This window comes from Pezoporus wallicus, unplaced genomic scaffold, assembly GCF_028554395.1.
Source record: "Pezoporus wallicus isolate ANWC-B61680 ecotype Strahan unplaced genomic scaffold, APGP_CSIRO_Pwel_v1 contig_593, whole genome shotgun sequence".
Taxonomy (NCBI): Eukaryota; Metazoa; Chordata; class Aves; order Psittaciformes; family Psittacidae; genus Pezoporus; species Pezoporus wallicus.
In genome coordinates this window covers 767,951-792,772 of record NW_026642342.1, presented here as the reverse complement: position 1 = coordinate 792,772, position 24,822 = coordinate 767,951, and the positions used below count along the sequence as shown (strand labels likewise).

Below are 24,822 nucleotides of genomic sequence, written 5' to 3'. Positions count from 1 at the left end.
TCCTGTGACTGCTATAGGAGGAAATAACCATAATGCTTTCCACAGCACGACATACTGGCTTCTTTATCTTCCATTGTTCCTACTGTCACTTTTCTGCTACTGCAATTGCCTTAAATTTAATTCTTTTGCTCTCACATACAGTGCCCTTCTCTTTACCAAACCTACATTGAAAAAAATACTTTTAATTCAATTCAAACACATTTGTAATAATTCATTATAAAAAACAATGTTCTTGTAGGTAAAGTTATTCATTTCCCAGATCTCAGTAAAATATTCACATCATAATCCCAAACAAAAATGACATGTTGAGAAAAGTAAGCCTTCTCAGCCATTTCTTACATTTTATTCCACCAAGGCACCATGAAACAAAAAAGGATACCTGTTCTTTGACTTCTATATTGTGCTCCCCTTCCAGAATGAGGGTCACTGCTTGCATGATTTGCTTCCCATGAGTGCTCATGATATGATCTATGTGCTGCCAAAGCAATGATGAAATACAATCAGTGTAACTTTCCAGACAAAGAAGGGGCATTCCTACTTGAATTACTTTAAGAGTAACAACACTGCACAAAGGCCCTAGCTCCTAGTGAGGTCTCCCAAAACCAAGAACTTCTTACAGCAGAAACACTTCATAATATTCCTCTTCATCTGAAGCCTGGTCTTGTTTGAGAGAGCATGATATGGGCCTTAGTTCTGATTTCACTGTAACCTGCAGAAAAGACACTGGTTTCTCAGTTGTATGGAGGCCAGTCTGAAGACTAAATCCTGCTGGACTCGAGCTCTAAGTATGATGCTGCAGTTAGAAGGAAACACTTCTCTTCTGATAACAGGGGGATATCAGAGAGGGGTAAGAAAACTGTTGTTTCTTAACAGCTACTCTTACTGGCAATCTGTGACCAGATCAGATATCCATATTTTAAAAGTCTGACAGGGTTCAGAGAAATAAGCCATATATGTTACTTATCACCCAGGAAAACTGTCTCAAGAGACTTAACAAGTAAAAGCTCATTTGATCACAGACTATAAACACTTACACTAGAATAAGCCTGATCATTAGGAGTAACAGAAAAAGATGAAACTAGGCCTACTGGATTAACAGATACCAAAACTCAAGAGTGGCAGCACCAGAGATTACCAGTACATGGCACACTACAATTTTTTTAAGACATTAGGGATTCTCATAGGACTTCCTAAAATTGCTAATAATGAGACTTCATTCAAAAGCTGCTGGATGAGTTACTCCGGAGTGAGTTTTGGGTAGAGAATGAGAATGGCTGGTTCTGGCTCTAAGACATACTATAGAAAGCAGGTGAAGCTAGTGAAGAAAGCCTTCAGTGATAAATGAGACTCTGCTGTCAAGAGCTCAGGGTGAATTTAATGAATGGTTATTAAATATCCTTTCACATTAAGACAGAGCTAATTTTCTATGAAGCGCATTGAGACTCAACGAGTACAAATATCAGAAGATTTTTTGCAGTGACCTTTTTATGGTAGAAACACAATACGTGATAAATGCACAGTAGAGGCTTCGTGGTTTTTTTCCCCCACAAAAATGTTGGCTTGCCAAATGTTTGTTGCATGTTTTCCCTCTGTTCTTCACAGGGGATTACCCCTTTCTTTTCCTCCACCAATATCTCTTTCTCCCTGTCAAAAACAATTCACGGGCTTACATTTTCAAACCATTTTATTTCAGTGTGTAAAATGAACGTATGTATTTTGTAAGTGCACAGTCCCACAGTCAAACTCAAAAAGCCAGTACTATCGATACAATTGGATAAGAGCAGAAATGTATCAGGTGTCAAGAAAGAAGAAACACAGATACCCTTAAGATATGTACCTCTCCACACATTGACTCAACAGTGCAATCTTGTTGTTCTGGACAAGTTTCACAAAGACTGTTAAAAAAATTCTTTTGCTGAAAGTTAAATGCAATGGAATTTAATATTAAACATAACCATCTAGCTCCATACTTGATAATAAATACAGAGTTTGAGTGGATGCAGAGAATTCCTTCAAGTATTTTCTTACATTGATTTGTATATTTAGTTACAGATACTTGGATAAAGCCTCAATTTTAGCAAATATCTAATATTAAAAAGACAAATAACTTGTCTTTCAAAGAAGTGTTGTAATATCTGAAAGTTTTATCAGCTTTCAGAAGAAGGTCTGTCTGCAGCTCTACTTACTGGGCGAGTAGATAGAAGATTCCTGAGCAGTCCCAAAGTTTTCATCAGAACATTTACATCAGAGTCAGAAAGCAACTGGAATAACTGCTCTGTACTCAGACCTCGTAAGATGTCTGATTTGATCTTCTGTTCTGCTTGAAACGCCATATTCTGAAAGAGAGAAATTGGTTTTGCTTGATTTTGTCTTAACTTAAATTTGAGCTTTCACTCTTGTAGCAGACAATTATCTGCAAGCATATATCTTTCCTAAATTAAGCTTGCAAAGGTTCTAATTTATGAGCAACTGCTACACAGTGAACTGAATTTCCACACATCATTACAGCTGACCTGGTTATTTTACCTACTTTTATTTGTCCCCTGGCATGCTACCGACACTACTTAAGACACTAAACTGTTTCCCTGAATAATGTGGGCAACCAAACTTATATCAGAACTGAAGAGCTTATTTTATTTTACAGACTAATTGATGAAGTGTTCCAAGCTGATACTGTTCTCCAGTAGTAGTAGGGTGGAAAGACAAGCCAGATTTCAGCTATGATGAGTTCTTTAAGTTACATTCACAAACTTTTTAAAAAGCAAAATCAGAAGTGGTATTTCATCAGTGTGATCTACTTACCATTAAAGCCCAAATGCCATTCACTCGCAAGGCAAGATTTTCACTCTGTGTTAAACTACATAGAAGTTCTATGGCTCCTGATTCTAAAATAGGCTAAAATGAAAAGGGAAAAGGAAAAAACAAACAAACAAACAAAACTTTAAAACATTACTTTGACTAACTACATATCTATACAAGCATAAATATATACAAAGACATGAACCATGTATCCCAATAGAAAAACACATTATTTCAAGCCATTCTGAAGTGGAAACACTAAGCCAACTCTGATCCGCAGTACGAACAAGAAAGCCATGGGCCAATGAACTGTCCTTGGCATTATTTCAGTTAATTTTCTATCTCACAGACATGACTAAAGCCACCAAGATCGATTATAAAACCAATGTAATCCCAACTGCCTTGTAGGAGCCCACATATACCACAACCTTGCGAGAGTTTTCTGTAATTAAGTAATATTTAAGACTTGAACTGTTCCACTGCTATCAAGTATTGATACGTATGAAGTGCACAAAATACAGACATCACAGAACTCAAGAACAGATCCTGTACTGTTCACTCAAGAACAATAAAACCCACAAGACTCAGCTTTGCCAGCATTTTCAAGATTACAGCAGTAATTCTCCAAGACAATGAATGGATCATAGTGCCAATGATCAGTTTGTCGTCTTCTTGCTTCTGAGTTTTTTAGATAATACTGTTTTACGAGTCAAAACCTCCACAATTTCATGTCTACTTCTTTGAGACATTTAACTATTCAACCATGTTTAACTGTCACAACACTTTAAACAGAGTTTTATTCACAAGCTATCAGTAGTACACTCTGCCTAACCTTACAGCTCTGTAGTGTTTCACAAGCAGTGGCTACCAATTAAAATACATTATACAATGGTTCTATAAGCATAAAAGGTAACTTTTGTCTATTACTACCTTCTTGTTTCTGGATAAATACTGACCTCCTTGCTTGGAGAGAATTCCAGAAGAAGATTGCATAGAGTAGAAGATGCTACTACAAGAATTTCATTTGGAGCATTCTGTAAAACCTGCAGTTATAAGGGGGAGAGTGAGGAATTTCTGTTAACTGGTAGGATAAAGAAGGAATAATTCTCAAATGGAATACTAGTAATCATGCTGCATTCTGATATTCCATACTTTAGGAGACACTTTGATGCTAGTAGTGCAGATCCAGACAGTGCTCATTCAACTCAGTGTGATGATACACATTATATGACAAGCTGGAGAAATGCAAAGTTATTTCACAGAAGCCAGATTTGAGAGCTTTCAGGCCAAATTAAAAAGAAATCAGTAGCAGCAGATCCCCACTCTGCAAAGCATGTATGTGCTGGCAGTTGTAATTTAGCTCTGCAGCCAATCTCTCAGCAGAGAGCAGGCTGTGTCCTGTAGTGCACCTCTGTGCCATGGTTTACAGAAAAGCAGATGAAACTCCAGGAGGAGCCTCCTCAACACTTCCGTACCTTGTGCAAAGCACAACAGGGTAAACTTCCTCCTGACTATCTTTTCAGGAAAGCATGTAGCCTGCAACAAGTTACACTCTCTTATCTGTGCCCAGAATCTCCAGCAGGACCCATACATGCCACTCTTAAAACGAGCATCTCTTTTGCATGTTCTGAAAAAGCTCAGTGAGGAAATAGGCATTTGAGATAAAACCGCTTCTCCACAGTCCTCTTCACTGCTGCTTGGCTTTTCTTAATTTACTACTCCTAATTAGGAGATCATGGGATTTTGATGTCTGGGTAATTTCTATTATGATTCTACAGAAAGGCATGCAAATAGAACAGACACCATAGTATTTGAGACTTGACTTTTCTTTACTTACCTTCATTAAAGGTTTCCATACAGCATGATCCTGAAAACTTGTCCTGAGCTGCTGTACGGAACGGGACAAACTGTGCAAACATCTGTACAGGAAAATTAACTGTCATTGTGAAACATACATGCCACATGTACCATACTGTAACACTGCTTCTACAAAAAGATTCATCTTAGAATTTGGGATGTAGTAGACTGTAAATAGCAAAAAAACCCAATTGTACTAGTCCAGGATAACCCCCTCCCTCCCCCAGTGACTATGCCAACAACAGAACTAACTTCAAATTAGCTTTTAAAAAATTAACGGAACTTCTAACTAACAAGTGCAGCACTGGCTTTTGGCCAGACAAGTATGAATCAGAAAAGCCTCCTACCTGACTGCAGCTAATCGCACCTTGATACTAGATTCAGACAAGCCATTAACAATACGATCCATCATATTTTCGGTCTCAATGATCTGGAACAAAAAGGGTTATGAATGGTGTATGAACAAAGTAATATGAATACTTATGGTTTGTTGTGTTTTTTTTTGTCTGCAACATTTGAAATACTGCATATAAAAAACATAGCTAAAACCAGCAAGCCATATTCTCTTCCCAAATTAGGTGGAAAGCAGCGTGTATCTGCACACAATTTAGAAAAAAAAAATTTACATTCTATGCCCCACTACTGCTTTAAATTACTTTATTAATCATCAAGGAACAAGAGGGTCTTTTATATATATACACACACATATATGAATTACCCTTAAAGTCATACTAAAGCAAAAGAGAGCACGTGTGACTGCACACAATATATACAAACTACAGAGTAGAGGTATGTTGTAGAGCTATCTGGAAAAAAATACATGGTAGTTCATCTGCCACATTTAGACATGGCCAGCACAAGCACTCAGGACTAGGATAAAATGGAACTTGTACCAAGATGAAAGATGGCTTTTCTATAATCAGTCAACTTGGTCATGTACACACCCCTACCACTTAGTAAAAAAACAAAGCTTTGACTGTAAAAGAAGGATCCTTACTATTAAGTAAAGAAGTTAATCCTGCAACAAAACAGAAGCTTATGGGTTTGAATTCTGGAGATCCTGAATGGCTCCCCAGTGATGAACCTTCCTGTGAGTTATCTTTTCAACACTGTTTTCCTGCCTCCTTCATGTCCAGATCTTTCTTCTTTGTTTTCCCCCCTTAACTAGCAAGTAAACTCAGGAAATTCTCCTGCCCTTGCCACGTTTAATATAGCAACTCCATGCTTAATTCTAAAATAAATTTTGCTTTTAATTATTCATTGTTTAATTTCCCCACCACTTTCCAAATAAATTTTTAACTATAAGTGCTCCAATCATCCCATCTCTTTACTGTGATGTTTGAATACAGTCTGCTTTCCTTCATACCAACTGCTTTGCTATGACACTGCAAGCCCCCTTGGTTGCTTCAGAATCATGGAACAAATTTTGAATTTGTTTACCAATATAATTAGGCCTTTCCAGGGGTTACCTAAAAACAAACCAAAACAAAACCAACCCCACAAACAAACTAAACCCCCCAAACCCCCAACATTTCTTTTATAATAGGATATATGACAACAGAGGTATATTCTGTCCCTCAGATCATAGGCTTTAGAAATTACTCATATGCCACAATATTTCTTATGAGTAGCAAGGGCCATAACATGTTGAAAAACAAGTTATTGTGAGAATCTAGTTCATCCCTGTAAAGATGCTTACATAAATAACCTTTACTTTTGTATTTTATGATGACAAGACATTAATGTTTCTTCAAGTACCATGCAAAGAAAGTGCAATCTGGACATTTATATTAATGTCAGAGAAAGAAATCCTTCTCATTTCAACCTATTTACATCACAGTGAATAAAAAAACAAACCAAAGGGCTGGAAAGGGTGCAAATTCTTTCAGCTACATCTTTGCCCAACTGCTAACATTTTTCAGAGGCTCACCTTTTTTCTGATATCTTCGTCATTTGCTCCCAGGGAAGCATAGAGCTTGAAAGCAGCTTGGCGCAGTTCATGGGCATGCTTCAAATCATGGTCAAGCTGTTTAAATAAAGCACAGATACCTAATTTAGACACTGAAAAATTACAGGTGTGATGTTCTTATCTTTTTGTAAGTTAATGCTTAGCTACTGGGCTTTTGTCTACCACACCACGGGCAGCCAGAAACACAAATGAACTGATGTTCCATTAGCTGATGTCCACATTTACCAACTGAATACAGTAACTGAAGAATATGGTTGATTTCTCTGCTGAGTTACAGATAAGTCAACTTAAACAATTGAGGCCAAAACAGTTCTGTAAAATTATGACTCCATCCAGACCATATTCAGGCAGAACATATTCTTTTTTACCCAACAGAAAGAAGGCAGACTTAAGAAAAAAAAAAAAAGAAAAAAAAAAGGAGAGAATCAAGGGAATTTTTATCAAGAGAACTGTGTTCAAGGCCAGGCTGGACAGGGCTTAGAGCAACCTGGTCTAGTGGAAGATGTCCCTGCCCATGGCAAGGGGATGAACTTTAAGGTCCCTTTCAATCCAAACCATTCCAAAAGCAGCCAAAAGCAACCAAAGCCAGTCTTCTAAAGTCACATGACATCCATATTAAGGTGGATATTAACTTCTGACTTCTGCTGCAAAGATAACTCAGCAGGGTACAAACTTTCTAGGAGGTTTCTGGAAGGTTATATGCATCAAGTCCTTCTGGACTTCTGGTCACTTTTCTGTTGAGGAACTCTGAATAAGGTTTAAATAGAATTAAAAAATATCCTGAGCCCATTTATTGTTGGTTTTGCACATTTTTCAAAGCTTCAGAACTGGGTAAGGAAACATACCCTCTTGATATCAGTGATTGCACTCACTGAGCTGGGATACTTGAAGTAGTCAGCAAGCATGACAATGAGGTGGTCAGTAATGCTGGCAATTCTCTGGAGCTCCACATCTGTTTCAATCAAATAGGCCAGTGTTTCTGCTCCTTCTACTCGCTCCTCCAGAAGTCTTTCCTTACTACACATTCGAACCAAACACGGCAAAGTCTGAAAAGTTAAAAACCAAAACACAAACAAAAAACACCAACCACCATTGTTTAGTGCAGCTACATTCATAAAGAAGCTCACACACACAAGAAAAAAAACAGCTATCCTAGAGCAATTCTCAACAATGTTCTTTAGATTTCTGCTTTCGAACAAAAAGATTTTAGAGGTTTTAAAGACACACTGAGCAATTGTTCAGGCATTACAAAGTTTACAGGAGGCTACTTACAATCAACTTCTCATGCAATCAAAATTATACAATGCTTAGAAGTGACCATGGTCAAAGTTTCACAAAAGTTGGGGGGGATGGAGTGGAAAATCCTCTCAAAAGTTCATATTTGCACAGGTTTATTCTTACTATACGCAAGAATCAAAAGTACCTAAGCTGTACTCAAGAAGTACTCGACCACTCCTGCCCTTCTGCAATCTAGGACTGACTAAGGACAATGCAGTCAAAAACAATCTCAGGGCTTCCTTGACCCACACTGGCTCCTAGTAGTAGGGAAGGGAGGACTACTCCTAACTAGCATATTTGGTCAAGCAGAAATGAAGTCGACTTGGAATCCAGGTCCATTCTGCCTTATTCTGACATTCCCCCTAGGCTGGTTACACTCACATGGCAGCATTTTTGTCATCCCTTCTCTATTTTATATAGTAAAACCAATCAATTCATTCTTTACCTGAAGCTCAATAAAAAGCACTTAATAGTGGAAAGATCAGTTCTTCAGTGGTTGGGACTCTGTTCACTTAAGTCTCACCAAATAGAAGTATGAACATGGATGAAGAGTAACATCAAGGTTTTTGCTTGTGTAACTCTACCAATTTCAACAGAATTACACTAGTAGAAAATGTTTCTGAGAGTTATATTTTTGGGGACCTGAAATAACATCTATCCATTGATCGTTCAAATAATTAAATAGATTAGTACCTCATCTCCACTCCACAGGTAAGGAAGCAGAATTACAGGACTTGCCTACATTTAGTAAAAAAAAAATAGATGCTACCACAAGGATTACCATTTAGGTTGTGCATCTTGTACCTAATCAAATGAGCCAAAACACATTCTCCCTGCGTATCTGCCACTTAAGACACCAGATAAGACTTCCAGCCTGAGCAGTTGTAAACTTGTTCTAACAGCACAGACACACCTAAAGACCTTCTGCTTCCTTAGGAAGTCTTCCAGAACTCTTTAAAAGAGAAAACAGCTGCTGAGGGTTGGTAAATTTAAGCAGCCCTGGGAAATCACCTCATTCCAAAAGTGAGATTTCTAAGACCTCAGCAAGTTTGTTCAAAGTTTGCCTTAAAAGCCTTCAGGTGTTTAATTATTACTATACTTTCTAATCAGTAAATTTAGATCTGCACCATTATGATTTAAATATCATCAGTTTCTATTACCAGGCTGGCATAAGATTATATTAAAAACATGAGGCAAGCATAAATAAATTAATGAAAGTTGAACATAAGCTCTCAAAATTGATATTTAGGTTGAGTAAGGAAAAAAAAGTGGAATTCCACATCTAAATCACAAAGATAACCTAATTCCCAACTCCTTCCAAGGTCAAGCATTGTGAAAGCTGAGAAATCGCCTGCTCACGACAGACTCCAGATTGTGCAAGTATTTTGACTATAGCCATATAAAACAAGCTATTGGAAGACAAACCAGTGCCTTGTTCATACACAGAGACCAAGGCAGTAATGTTGTTTCCAAGTTTCTTTCCAAGGATATTGAAATGATTACAAATCTCAGATGGATGTGTGTAAAACTCTGCAATATTTATTCTTGGTTACTGACCTTTTAGTATGGTCTTTTATTAAAAGCTTCTTAAAAAAGCTTTTAATAAAAGCTTTTTGCTTAATGCTTAAAAACATAAAGGGAAACTAGGGAAATAATCTTTTAAATAAATAAAAAAAAAACAAACAAACAAACATGAGAGCTTGGTGCTTTGAAGCCTTTGGTATAACAGATTTTGTGCTACGTCTTATATCAGACATGAAACCAGGATAGCCCTACATGAGAAAAAACATTTTAAACAGAAAACTGTTTAACCAGCTCACCTTAAGAACGATGCAAGAATCATCTGTTCGTATTGCTCCAGCTCTGCACATGGAAGTAAGGCTGTAACAACACAACAAAACATACATTCAGCTATCATTGTTCTTATGCACTTCAGATATTGCAGAACAACCAACAGTACTAACAAGATATACTCCCCTTTGCTCTACCATTGATTTAAATACATTTGTGCTTACTAGACTTGAGCACACAAACTACTACAGGTGTATTTTTAAGCAGATTTCTAGTACAGGACATCATGCTGGAGCACCTATTAATACATACACCACACACTGGTTCAAAAAAGGTCTAACCATCAAACTCAACTGATTCACAGATCCCTTTTACCAACAGACTCCCCCCCTCCCGCCCCAAATTAACAACATACCTTAAAATAAAGGAGCAATATACATAGACATGTGGGTGCACTTAAACAATTGGGGAAGAATCTATACAGGGTTGGTACATTGTCAGCTTAGTCAGAAACCCTTCAAGCTTTGCATTACCTTAGGAGATGTGCTATTGTGATGCTTGTCCACAGGCATGCCTTAAGCTCTACCGAAATAAGCACTTCCTTGCTAATGATGAGCCCAATTAAGTCTCTTGCCTCTGAACTAAACCACCATTTGCTCTTAGTTAGACAACTTAGTGGACATGACAACTCCAAGGTCTCAAACTACAGTGCTGACACACAACATCAGACTAACAAGTAAGTTGCTCTGTTATTTTACCTGCACACCTGCTAGAAGCTACCAGAAACGCAAAGTAGTTCACTCACCACTAAAAGTGGTTTACATTTAAGCGGCTTATAGTTTCTACCTGCTCTGCTACAAGGACGTAGAATGAAGATAGATGGTAACTACTCTGCATTCACTGCAGGAAGTCGAGTACCTTTTGATTCAGCTTTGAACTAAATCATTGTAACTGGCTTTTATCACCACAGTTGAGGTTAAAAAAAATAACAGAATTTCAGTAAAGGTGACTTAAAAGTAACATGTTTCAACTCTCAACTGGGCAGGTCAAAAGTGTACATAGAGTCCATTATAACTGCTCAGCTAAGGAACAGTAATAAGCTAACGTACTGTAACTATTGTGTTTCACTGCATTCCTGAGCTCCTTCCAAGTGCCTAAAGAAAGTTCTTTCACCTCTTAGAAGGTATCATCACTGATCCTTTTCCAAACAACTATCAGTTGACAGACAAAGCTAACATCCCATAATCAAAAGTCTTTTTAGATACTATTTGTCAGAAGATAAAAGGCTTGACTGTTAGCATAGAGATAATTTTATAAACTTTACTGTGCAAGCCCTGTAGCTGACAGCAGAAACTACTCATTTTCACACCTGAACAATCAGGAGAAAAGCGCTTGTCTTGCAGTTGTCATTTAGTACAGCCAAACCCTATTTGCCAGACAAAGTAGCTCTATTTCAAACTTGAAATAATTTAAAGTATGTTCACTTCAGGTAAAATATGCTTGGCTTAGCTGGAAGCAATTCCAGTAATTTTACTAGAGAAGGTTACTGCTGCACTCATAGCTGCAAATCACTCTCCCAAGAGGCTTCCTGTTCTTCCCTCTGTGCCAACACTGCTGCTCAAGTGAAGGATATTTACTCCATTTCAATCAAGAGGTATTAACTTGATATTAGTCTTCCAGGTCTACTTCAATTGTTGAAAATCAAACAAAACTTCATAAGATAGCCTTGTATGTTTTTATACACAAATACATAAAACACCAAGCAGGAGTTAAGTCTAATTTAAAAGCAGAGAAAAGAGGACCTATGACAATTTCCCCTACTACTCCTATTACAAAAAAAGAAAAGAGAGAGACTGACTTGAAGGCAATTAAGCAGGGAATGGACTTATAGAAGAAAAGCCAATAGGTCTTTGCAAGACCCCAGGACTGTTGTGAAACTGAGGTCTTGAGTGCTCTTCTAAGAAGGATGACTGCCCATGGACTAATCAGAAACCCAATCTGAAACTCAAGATTCTAGCTTGTCTTCCATTTCCCTGCAATCTACTTTTCACTACGTCATTTCTTCCATGCTTCCAAAGGTCCATGTGAGCCAAAGTACTGAAAAGCAACAGCAAAAGATGGGACTATCTACCCAACTCCTCCCAGTTTGAAGCAGATCAGTAAAGAACACCAACAGACCTGAAAGCATTCATCCCAGAATCAGTAAAAGCAACCAACAGACCTAGGAGCATTCCTCCCAGAACAAGGAGACAGTCCAGAGCCAGAACAATTTGTTTAACTCCAACCTACCTTCATGACTTAAGAAATAATCTAATAATTCTCTATGTATACTTTGAATTCTCAAAGAAACATCAATCAGAACTGAGACTGCTACAACACAGTTAATTTAACTTGCCTTCTTCACTAAGACCCACCTAGCAAAACCAGCTTGCATAGACTAATTGTGGTTAGAAGGGAGCACAGGAGGCCCCAGATGGACATCCCACGTTGAGCAGGATTACCTAACCCCCCCCCCACATACACACCTCTACAGTTTCTTCCACGAATGGGTTAAGTCATCATAACCTGGAAACATTATGAAAGAAGTCACCCTACCTACCCTACATGTTCTTCACACAGAATCTTGAGATCTTACACTGAGACAAGTGCCAATGAAATTGTATGGTGAACTGAACCAGACAACTCACTGATCCAGGTCAAAAGCTAAAACAATAATCAAACAATATATCATCAGTGTCCAAACTCTTGAGTTATGTTTAATTTTAGCGGTTTATAGCAATGGGTAGTTTTATCTCTTCAACTGCCTGAAAGAATTTATTCCATTATTATCAACACAAGGAAAAGGGTCTTAAAGAGAGTCAATTCCCAGCTTACGAAGTGAGTATAACCCTAGTGTTGCTGTTACAGAACTTGATCACATTTTGTCACAGGGTAGAAAGTCATCATGAATATGAACACATAGACATGTGCCCACACTAGAAGGGAAAGTTTGATTTGAACTATAAAATTAATTGATAACATTAATGCTGCTGTACGACCACAAGAAGCTTAAAGAATAATCTATTTTAATTAAAACATTTGGCAATAATGCCTACCTCTGCTCTATCATCATCTTAGTGCAGATAGCTCTCAACAAACCACAGCCCTAGTTACCCAAGTGAGTCCTCTAAACAGTGTTGCAACAAGGACTTTAAATTACACTACATGGTGATATTTCAGTATTATACTTTGTAAGGAGTATGTACATTATGTAAGGGCTATATACATTGAGTATATACATTGCATTGACCGTAGCCTATTCAAAGCAAAATCCAATTTACTTATGAAAACTGCAGTTCAGCTTAAGAAAATTCATATATCTGAATACACATTCCTGACAAAACTGCAGCTCAGCAACCTTTTTTCCTGTTTATGTACAGCAAAGTGAAAGTTATGCTATAAAGATCATTAGATAAGAACCACTTATTCAAGGATTAAGTTGATGCAAAAGAATAATTATTCCTAAGATTTCAGATCACATTACTATGCAACAAGCAAAAAACAAACAGTTAAAAAGTATGAAATTGCATACTATTTCATTCTAATTCCTGGTGAAAATTACCATTTGGCTGATGTGAGCTGCATTTCAATAGGCTTGTCCCTTTGTAACATCTTCACAAAAATTTGTGGTAACAATTCTCCATCAACTGACACTGAAAGCAAGGAAAGAGAACTCCAAGTCATTCTAATTCAGCCAGTTAATAAAATGAACGTCAAATAAGCAACAGCAGCGTTATACTTACCATTTACAAGTGTCATTGATACCTGTGGGTTTTCAAAGGCTAGAACTGAGAAGCATTTCAATGCTTGCATTCGAACCTGTGTAAAAACATAATATGTGAACTATAAATGTAAATGCTAATTTAAAATTAATTTTATAATATCTAATCACAGCTGCAGTAAAATCTCTTCTCAGTAGTAGTGAGATCTTAAGTGAGGAGGAACAGATAAGAGGCTACCTGGCTTCAGAACAAAAGCTTTGACAACACTTCCATTTACTTTTCAGACAATCTAATGAATACAGCCTATGCTTCAAATCAGCAGGAAGCAGATTGTGTATTGAAAAAGCACTGAAAAAAAATCAGACCCATATTCCTGCCAGGTGGAAGTCAGGGAGGGGTGGGGTGGTAAAGGTTCTAATGAGAACAATAAAGTCTAGCTGGAAGTTACTTGTTTTATAAAATACTGTTTTATTAAATACATTAAAATTACTACAGCGACTACTTTCTTTGCTAGTAAAGACTACTTAAGGGCAATTAGTTTGTAGTTACATGAGAAAGAGAAGGCAAGCATTTGGGAAAATACGTAAATGTGGTCTTGAAAATGTTATCTGTAATGCTGCTGTAAAAGCGTAGTCCCTTCGTGTTAGACATCTCACCAGTGGTGAAGATGCACATTTGTAATGATGCAACACATGGGAAAGATACTTATGCAATCAGCTGGCTATGGGACAATCTCAGAACCAAAGGAAAAGAGTTTCTTGAAAAAAAGCAGCCAAACCTCTTGGCAGACCAAGACAAACTCTTCTAGTGGGGACTGAAATCCCATTTTGAGAGTTTCTGCTGTTTACTGATGTGGTCCTATTGCCTAACTCATCTGAGATACCTTGCTTTGCTTTACTGTAAGTATTGCAAAATAGTCAATGGCAAACAATGATAGGACAAGGGGTAATGGGTACAAACTGGAACACAAGAGGTTCCATTTAAACTTGAGAAGAAACTTCTTCTCAGTGAGGGTGACGGAACACTGGAACAGGCTGCCCAGGGAGGTTGTGGAGTCTCCTTCCCTGGAGACATTCAAAACCCACCTGGACACATTCCTGTGTAACATTATCTAGGTGTTCCTGCTCCGGCAGGGGGATTGGACTAGATGATCTTTCAAGGTCCCTTCCAATCTCTAGCATACTGTGATACTGTGTAATTAGAAATACATGCTGACCTTCCTGTTAAATTCTATTTGACTGAATATTAAGAAACTGGATATAAAAGCATGAGAATGAGATGGCTTGTATTCTGCAAAAATGTATCAGTTACATGAGAAGTCTGAGAATGTTTAATTACTGCAGAACACTAAGAATGCAGCTAGAACTACAAGGAAGCTATTAATCCCCCAAGTATGAAAGTGTATGAAGAGCAGTTCAGTATGTGCACTGGGAATTTAAAGGCCTCGCCAAACTAGCAAAGAAGGAAATAAAGAGTACGTATCTCTCCAGTAAGGTAGGACTAAAAATATGTACTTTAATGCAATGCTACGTGTATCTTGTTGTGAAAAAACAACTTGGAAAACTTCACCTTGCTCCAATTTCTTTATTTTCAAGCAGCTCTTTGAAAAACTTAGGGAAGATTCAAAGCCAAAAAGCTGTTAGAATAGGTTGCAACCCAAACATAGCTTGGAAAATTTACCTTAAGCTACAGGATAAAAAACGTTAGCTAATGAGAGAAAGAGTAAAATTTTGCCTTATCATGGTGAAAACTATTCAGTACAGAGAGACAGAAGATAGAAATTTATCAGTTCCTCTAACAAAATATTGAACACACACTTCCTACTGGATTTATTAAAAAAAATAAAGCAAAACCGCAAACCAAACAAAAAGCACCACACAGGAGATTAACAAGCCCCTGGAACAGAGCACCAAACCTCCCTTCACTTTAAGTTCTCATTTAAAGAGTTTTTCCTGCTGAAAGATACTTTATCAGGAATGTTCTGCATTAGGCAGGAGATCAAAATAAACAAGCACAATTATCTCCTCCAACCTCAATTAACCAGCAATCAGCCTACTTTCAACAAAATAAAAATGGCACGATAACATACCAGGTATACTGTATGAGAGATTTTAGTAAAAATAACTCAAGATAAATTTGGATACGTTGAAGTGTTTCTTATTTTCAGAACTGAGACATTCATACTTGGAGGGGAATAACTGATAGATTCATAAGAAAGTCCTTGAAAGTTCAACTCCTGAGACATCATAGGACTGGCTTCAGATTTAAAATTATCTGTGTAGCAGACATCTGCTAGCCCTAAAAACCCCACACTACACAGGAGAGCCTCAGAAAGCATTTTATGCACTCAAACATTTTATTAAGTCATCTACAGCAGACTACTAAGGCTGTGCTCAGGATCTGAAAATTTGGCCTTAGACTTCAAAGATCTAGTTGACCCTCCAAGTTACAGCTAGAGTATGATGCCTTTCTCTAGAGGCAGTACTTTCAGATAGTCCAGGATGGACTTGCAAAATGCAAAGGACAATGGAGTTGAGACTTCGGAAATTCAGCGAGCACAAAACACAGGTAGTCAGCAGCCTCCACACATTACATGTGCATGCTTTCGCAGGTGTGACTTCTGTTTAGGACAGCTCACATTTGCTTCTCATTGTCTAAATTTCTTTTTCTCAACTACTGTTCAGCAAATCAGACCGTATTTATTGGATTGCCAAGTGACTGTTCTCCTTTGGATGAATGACAGATAGCTTTATTTTAATTAATTGTGTTTTAACTTCACAGAGCACTTCAAATCAGTCTCGTTTTGCTAGAAATCCATGTAAGTAAAACCAACTTTTATTCTAGTAATACATATTACACCTGTTTAGAGTTCATATGCACAGACATAATTTTTATAATCCTCATTTGGATTCCTTTCATAAATATATGTAAAACATGGAATAATTTTAACGTCTTACTTTGTAGGAGGTGGAGACTAATAGATGTGCGATATTCTGAACAGCTCCATGGTTAAATAAGATTGTCTGGTGATCTGGACCCTTCAAGGGAAAACATACAACATGATTTACTTGATTTACTTTTTTTAACAAACATGGAAGAGGCTTCCACTATCTACAACTTACTGTTAAGTATTAAAGGTAGATATATTAACATTTACATCGTAATCAGCTGGCATATCAACTTTTTTTAAAATAAAGGAGTACAACTCTTTATTTTTATAGCATTTGTCCTTTTCCAGTAATCATTTCCACTCTTTTCAATAAGCAATGAAATTAGTTGCCACAACTGAAAAAACTTTAGAGTTATAGAAAATTTCAGAAAAATAGAGTATTTATATTTCTATTCTTTCTATTGGAAACAACTGGAAGCTCCTGATTTTCTCTGAAAGTTTTATCAATTACCCTCAGTTACTAACATCTTCATTGGTAGTATTAAGTATTTTCAACAATTTTAAGTTAATTTTTAATTCTGAAACTGTTTCCTGAATGTGGTAGTGCTTTGAGATTGACATTCTCCTCCTACAGATTACTTTAGTTTCAAACATATTTAGCCATAAACCTAGTCAGCCACCATTCATTTATTGTCTTCAAGATCTAAGCTGGCAATGGCTGATACATCAATATTTTTCCAAGATTTAAAAAGCATCTGGAGTTAAACAGATACTGGATTTTGCAGTAGAAAGGTCTCAGAACTTCTGTAGTATGACAAAGCTTGATGAGGTTGGAAAAAACATGAAGTCTCAGTAGGACCTGTAACCCTCAACTGTCTCTTGTGAAATCTGATCTGTGACTTACAAACATCTCTTCAGAAGTAGCTTCACAACTCTAGTCATCTTTGCATTAAGTACGAGCTACGTGCAATTTAAATCCAGCTTTTGGAATGTGACAGCATTAATCATACCTTGATGCATTTTTTTGACTAATCTGCAAGTGAAGAAAGTTATCTTCACTTGCTCTTTTGTTCAAACCCAGCTGAGTTTATGTGCACATCTAAACATCCTAGTAGGCATGAGTGGTGCTTTATTTTCACATTTGAAAAACGGTTGAAATCAGATTCCTCTTACAGTCAAAAGAACATCTTATAACATCCCTTACTCTAAGTAAAAAAGCATAAAATTACTTTAGATGTAACATATCTGGTGCTTTAAGAGATGCTTCAGCTGCTACTGCCACCAAGAGCTTTCTATCAAAAAATGCAATTAGAACAGCATGGTTGAAGTAGGAAAACAACTTACATTGGCACACAGAAGTGGCTGAGGCAATGATTTAAAGCCGCAGCTATGCCAGTGTTGAAGCTGAAGAACAGACATTAAAATATGTGAAAAAAAAAAGAATGAAATTAAAGTAAAAGAATTCATATTGACCTACACAGTTTTAGTAATCTACAAGTATTAGTTACTTTTCAATGAGATGCAGATGGTAAATTCTGTGCAAACAGGACAAATGCATTTCAGAGTTGACACCTAGGTGTATTCTCATTTGCGTACTGCTAGATGAACAAGAAAATACCTAAGCTGTACACATTGTGTTTGCACACACCAATCCTGCTTCTTTTAATTCACAACCAGGTTAATCACTAACACACAAATAGGGACAGCTTCAAATTTAAATGTGAAAACTTGAGAATACGATGTATCATTTCCAAGCAGCTTAGGCACCAATTTAATAGCAAGACCTTCCACTTTTGTATCTTTTTGCATATACCAACAGAGTTCCAGGAGCCAGTCCTACTAGAGTGATCTTTTAACTCCAAATATGATTGAATGCCATAATATTTTGGGAACAGAAATCATACTGCTTGCATGATTTTCCACCATAAAAATGTCAATTTTCAACAAAACAGTAGAACAGAACAATGTAACAATTAATTCCATAATGACATTTTAAAAGCAGGTATCTAAATGCAAATGTACCTTGGTTCAGGAATCCAGCACCAGGCCTAAGATCACGTAAGAAAACATTCTCAGAACAGGCTTGGGAGGAAGCTGCCTTGATTACAGGCTGTATCCTGGATCTTTCCCAGACACAAGATTTTAATTTTCAACTGGTGGTGAAATTACTACTTACAGAGATGTCACCACATTCAAATACAAGTTCCAGAACTATCCTTCCAATTATTCAAACAACATGTTTCCAAATGCACCTTATGTTTTTAATTTGACCATTAGAATAGTAAAGCTTACCTACCCATATCACTTTCTCTGTGCAATAAACTTAAAAAGTAAATTTTGACTTGCATTTTAGCTTACTGTGTACATCAACCTCTTTTTTTTTTTTTTTTGTTTGCTTATATGTTGATAGAATCCTGTCTCTGTATGTTAAGGACGTCATCTGCTCCCCCTGTAAATCAACACTTTCCCTTGCTTAGGATGACTCTTCTCCAAGGACAATGTTTTTCATTAGTTAATTAAAGTGCAGTGAGACACTATAAAATAAGCAGTAAAACCAGAAAACAGCAGCAATACGCTAGCAGCCTGAGTTAAGTATTGCCTAGCTCAAGAGAACAGATCTGAGCTTTTCCAGGGATATTTGAGCAGGCAAGAAAGAAAGAAACCTGAGAAGCCCAACCAAACAAGATTCTGGCAAGGAAGAGGAAGAAATAGATGCACAAGATCTAAGCAGAGAACAGTATGCAGGGAAAAGGAGGGTAGGAGCTATGATACATCAGTATTAGTTTAATGAATGAATGTACTAAAACAAGGAAAAAGAAAAACATTAATACCTCTTATAATATATGCTAAGCCTTACCTAAATACTAAAGATTATATTAACTTACTTCTGAAAAAAGTTAGAAAAGTTCTTTCACTCATGCCCTTTTGGGGGGAAGCTGAGGTCTTCTTTAAAAATGTACTAAATACTAAAACTTCCAGTATTTCAGTTTTCTTCTTCAAATTATAAGAATGTACATTGCCTATCCATATAAATCACAAAATTCCCTGCAAATTTTGCTTCACTGTATTAGATGCATTTTGTTATGGGTAATGGTTGGACTTTATGATCTTAAGAAGTCTTTTTCAACCTACTTGATCCTATGAAAATACAATAATTGACTTTGATAATCAGACCTGAAACCCAAGAGCTAAACAACAAAGAAAACAGGCATTTCAGATTTTTGCTGAACAGCTGCATTTGCCTGGGCAAGAAAGAAATAAACGAGTTCTTGACCAATTTAACATTTGTGATGATCTGGTTACTCAACCTCAAATATTTTTGTTAAGTAGCAGATGTTTATTCTGTAAATGCAACTATTTTCTAATACTCTTTTCATGTGCATTCATGTTCCTATCTGTTCACACAATCATCTTTCTCTTTCCAAAAACTTGATTATTCAAAACATTCACTGTAAAATTTGCTCAAGAGATATTTGAGGGGTGGAGGAGGCATTAAAAACCTCAGTGAGCACAGTGAGTTTGTAAGATCTTCTTTACCCTACTCCTGTTAAGTAATTCATTTGGAAAAAGACGACAATAACAGTTTTCGTGTTGGATTAATTATGTGGAGTTACTCAGCAGTCCTCACACAGCCAACAGTGTTTATACTGCTACAGAGCTAACTCCTGATTGTATGAACTGACTTCTATACCACCCAATAAGCAGTCCTGTGTTATTTTGTAAGCCAGCATGGTCCATTTTTTCACCTGTTCCAGCTACTAAGGAGACTTTCAAGGGCTTGAAAGATGCCTCAACTGTACTTTTCTTCTTAAAATACCAATTTCTTTTTGGCTGGATGGCTGCACGCAGAGTTGCGGTCAGTGGCTTGGTGTCCAAGTGGAGACCAGTGATGAGTGGTGTTCCTCAGGGGTCCATATTGGGACCAGCGCCATTTAACATCTTTCCCAGTGACACGGACAGTGAGACTGATGCACCCTCAGCATGTATGCTGATGACACCAAGCTGTGTGGTGTGACTGACATGCTGGAGGGAACGGATGCCATCCAGAGAGACCTGGACAGGCTGGAGAAGTGGGACCGTACGAACATCACAAAGTTCAACAAGGCCAAGTGCAAGGTCCTGCACCTGGGCTGGGAAAATACCAAGCAAAACACAGGTTGCACAGATACTGGATGGAGCAGCCCTGAGGCGGTGTTGGTTGACAAGAAGCTCAGCATGAGCCATCAGTGCGCACCTGAGCCCAGAAACCACCCATGTTCTGGGCTGCATCCCCAGCAGTGTGACCAGCAGGTTGAGGGAGGGGATTCTCCCCCTCTGCTGTGCTCTGGGAACACACACACACACACACACACACAGTCCTGCATCCAGCTCTGGGGGCAAAAATACAAGAGGGATGTGGAGCTGTTGGAGCGAGGTCAAAGGAGGCCATGGAGATGCTGCGAGGGCTGGAGCAGCTCTGCTCTGGAGGCAGGCTGAGAGAGCTGGGCTGGTTCAGCCTGGAGAAGAAAAGGCTCCAGGGAAACCTTAGAGCAGCTCCAGTGCCTAAAGGGGCTACAAGAAATCTGGAGAGGGGCTTTTGACAAGGGTCTGTAGGGACAGGACAATGGGGAATGGCTTTAACCTAACAGAGGGGAGACTGAGATTAGACATTAGGCAGTTCTTCCCTGTGAGAAGCTGAGGCGCTGGCACAGGTTGCCCAGAGAAGCTGTGGCTGCCCCATCCCTGGAGGTGTTCAAGGCCAGGCTGGACGGGGCTTGGAGCAATCTGCTTTAGTCGAAAGTGTTCCTGCCTGTGTCAGGGGGCTGGAACTGGATGAGCTTTAAGGTCCCTTCCAACCCAAACTATTTCATAACTCTTTTTCCAGTATTAGCTAGAGAACTGAACTTCCACAGTCCAGTGTAGGATTTTGTCTTCATGTTTTCTTTAAACAATTCCATAACTATTAGCAGCTGAGTTACATTTTTATATCACACTAACTTTGGAGTTTTCAGCCTTTCAAAAGAAATGCAATTGGATGACTGTACATAAAGAATACTTAAGGTAGAGAAAAAAAATAGTTTTAAATAAGGAATAATTCAGAGTTCCAGAAGACTCACAGTGATAAGGAAGGAAGAAATTGGAGGTAAATGCTTAAAAATCCATAAATTTTAGACAGTTTTCATTTGTTAGTCTGGGAGATAAATATGATGTATGATCTTTTAGTTTTAAACTGTTTCTACAAGGGAAAGATGCTGTACAAGTCTGATTTCCTATACTGAATTATTTTGATGCAGTTACTGTATAACTCATGGGTTTAGTAGATACCAGAGAAACACAACAATTAAAAAAAACAGTGGTGTATACAAACATGGTGGGGGAGAAGGGGGAAGAAACAAAACCCTCTGTGTTTGGAGTGGGTTTACTGCTGTTTTTAAATTAGTTTTCCCATATCAGTGGCATTGCACTACATAGCTGCAATGCACATGTATCTGGAGAAACCTGGTAGAGCTCAACTGAAAAGAGCATTTTACTTCCTCTCACCCTACAGCCTTCCAAAATTTGTAAAGACAACAGTGAGGACTAAAACTTGCCTGCACCGCTGACTTTATTTAGAAGCCAAAGGTACAAACACACACACTAGAAATAAAACACTTATTCACATATTTCATTTTACTGTGTGAACCCCAATGAATCTGTCAGCAAATCCAGAACAATAACAGTTAAGTCATTACTGTCCTACTGTTCCTGCCACAAAAGGCATTTTTCACAGCTTCTTATATGCCAAAACCACAAGTTACATAAAGAACATGTATTCTCTTTCTTACTTTGCAACAATGTGAGAAGATCTGACATATGTATTCTTGTGTGTATCGAGACCTACTGAGCAGTGCCATGAGGTGGGAGATAACTGTAGCATCCTGGAAACAAGTGAGAAAAGAAAATAGTATTAACACTGTATTTCAACATAGTTTCTTCACAGTTTGCTACTTAAAAAGAATACTCTTGATACTGCATTCCATTTTCTCCCTTTCATTTGCAAGGGCACAGGACAAGATCATTAAAATAGTACAGGAGAAACTTCAAGGCAAGAGTGACAGTTCTGAATTAAGTCTGCATGGAAAACATAACGGGTCAATGCAAGTTAGATATAAAACTTCTGGGATTTGTCTCCAGATTATTTACTTCATAAGACAGCAAAGAAAGAATGGGGGGAAAGCCCAAAAACTTACTGACTGCAGATATGGTTACTGAAAGCAATTACTTCAGGAGTTGTGTTTGTATTTTCTCAGTACAAGTGTGATTTACTTACCTCTTCATTTCATGTCCAAGTACAAGAAAGCAGGGAGAGGAACAAGGTACCAGACTGAACCATGTACAGTCCACCATAAATTCTGTGGCACTCACTTTCTAACTGAATCACGTGATTCACTGACTGACTTTAAGTCAAACATACACAATAGGTGCTATTAGCATGTGTGACACTAATTCCAAATATATCAGCTAAAGAAAAATCATTATACTAAAGTTCCCTTCTGAAAACACATCCAGTTACTTAAGCTGTGTAGTATACCATGAAATTTTAAAGCTTTTAAGTTACTTTTACCAGTACATCCCGGTATGCAGGATGGCAGCAACGGGAATGGTGTTAAAAGAAATACTAGTTATTTTAGTTTGGAATAATGGTTAACTAAATTACTCCTATGAGAGAAAGGGTGTTGAATGCAAGAGTTGAACGACTGTGTGAGTCTTCCTTTACAAAGGATGTATGCTATACTTTCCCTATACAAGCAAATCATACTCTTTGTTTTATCTGCAGAATGATGAATTGCAACCCTCTGACTAGGGAAAAGGGGATTAAAATTAGAGAAAAATCTTCATGCTCTTCAGCTGCTTTTACAGTAATGAAAGTAGCACCAGCCTGTTTTCATGACTACAGCTTCAGAGCTATACAGCTGTTTATGACAAATTTTATTTCCCAGTTACTTGGGAAATCTTTAAGCACACTTTTTTATATTAGCAAAATGAACGTGTATAAGTCTCTCTTTTTTTTGGATACATTTTGAGGTCAGGCTAAGCTCTGCAGTATTTTAAAGTATTTTTATATATATATAATTTACCAGCTTATTTTAGAAAGCTTTGCTGCCAACAACCAGGCCTTCTTATTCTCCACAGAAAACAATAGACCAACAGAGCCAAAAAACACATGGAGAACAAAAACAAGTTGTTTCTACTGCTTGTTTCTCAATAACTGGAAAGGGTCAATACGCAAAAGCCTCATTTGCCATTTCAACATCTTATAGAGAGATGTCCTGGAGCTCTTCCACATCCACAAGCACGCGCACAGGAAAAGCAAGGAACAAACTATTCTAAGCAGTATTCTTATTGTCTGGTTAACAGTAGCGCCATCTTCTACCTTTACACATCGCATATATAAAAATGCATCTATTTCTCTGGTTTCTTTGCAACTTCAGAACCCAAACGCCTGCAGGGAACTGGTTTAGTTGCAGGGTAATAGTGAAAATTAAATCTAAAACCATGTTGTAATAGCACTGATGGTGCTCTTGACTCCCTCTGACAGAAGTAAGCCTGCAATGGTGTGTAAACTAAGTGGGCACTGTGTTTAGGCCATATGCCAAGCAGAACAGCAAACCTCCATGAAAAAGCAAACAGAAGCAGCCAAGAGGCCAAACTTGTTGTCAAGAAAGACATGGTACAAAGTCACAGCAGGTCCTAAGACTTCAAAGTGTCTCCTTTGAGTTACATCAAAACAAGCTGACAATGTACCCAGGATTCCTCTGTGGTTTAACACATTGAACCCATTAAAACAGATTCTTGCCATCATCTGTAAATCTCTGGCAGCTGAAGATATCAAGCCACAGTACTATCCAATATGTATGTGTGTATATATATATGTATGTATGTATATATATACAGTATGTATATATGTATGTACAGCATAGATATATATATGCTAAGAAGCTTATCACTGGTGAAGTGCATCTTACACAAAACAAACAAGAAGTCAGGAAGGCAGGAGGAAAAGAGACACCCCACAATTCAGAGGTAGTAAAATTTACAAAAAGGAGCTTCAAAATGCAAGATGCAGGACCTGACATCTGCAGGGAAATCACTGGTTATGTCATACGGCTTATTTAAAAAGGTGCAACTACAAGGATGAAAATGTTGGTCTAAGTTCTTCTCAGTTTTGGGAAAGTGGAATGTCTGCCCTAAATTTTTGATTAGACCTGTAATTACTTTTCTCAAATGGTGCCTTGTGGAACACAGTTTGCAGCAGTGGGGGCTGTGGCTATACCTTCCAAGAAACAGGAAAAGCACCCCTTCTTTTCAAGGGATTTTCATTCATTACTGTTCAAAGCACGGGTTTGGGTATTCCCACAAGAGAAGCAAAAAAGAAGCTAATGCACAGAAATTTTAAGCATGGCCATAAAATACTTAACATTCAGGTGTCCAACTGGAATGGGTGATTGGAAAATGGG

The 24,822-nt window shown here is 37.7% G+C and overlaps 1 protein-coding gene across 9 annotated transcripts in view; it reads right to left on the bottom strand.

Annotated features, from left to right (window-relative positions):
• The window catches only part of ARMC8 (armadillo repeat containing 8), a 65,780-nt gene that overhangs the window by 6,000 nt on the left and 34,958 nt on the right, over positions 1-24,822 (bottom strand). For 3 of the 9 annotated variants that reach the window (XM_057429325.1, XM_057429323.1, XM_057429327.1), the window contains 14 exons: positions 22,150-22,242; positions 17,690-17,749; positions 16,413-16,493; positions 13,477-13,552; positions 13,296-13,386; positions 9,724-9,784; positions 7,471-7,671; positions 6,587-6,682; positions 5,004-5,086; positions 4,637-4,718; positions 3,756-3,842; positions 2,803-2,895; positions 2,187-2,336; positions 380-475 (listed from right to left, as the gene is read on the bottom strand). In XM_057429325.1, coding sequence (XP_057285308.1) covers positions 380-475; positions 2,187-2,336; positions 2,803-2,895; positions 3,756-3,842; positions 4,637-4,718; positions 5,004-5,086; positions 6,587-6,682; positions 7,471-7,671; positions 9,724-9,784; positions 13,296-13,386; positions 13,477-13,552; positions 16,413-16,493; positions 17,690-17,749; positions 22,150-22,242 — 1,350 coding nt within the window. Of the gene's footprint in view, positions 1-379; positions 476-1,481; positions 1,645-2,186; positions 2,337-2,802; positions 2,896-3,755; positions 3,843-4,636; positions 4,719-5,003; positions 5,087-6,586; positions 6,683-7,470; positions 7,672-9,723; positions 9,785-13,295; positions 13,387-13,476; positions 13,553-16,412; positions 16,494-17,689; positions 17,750-22,149; positions 22,243-24,822 lie in introns of those variants that run through there. The other 6 variants (XR_008974907.1, XM_057429326.1, XM_057429324.1 and 3 more) reach the window with 6 other exon arrangements.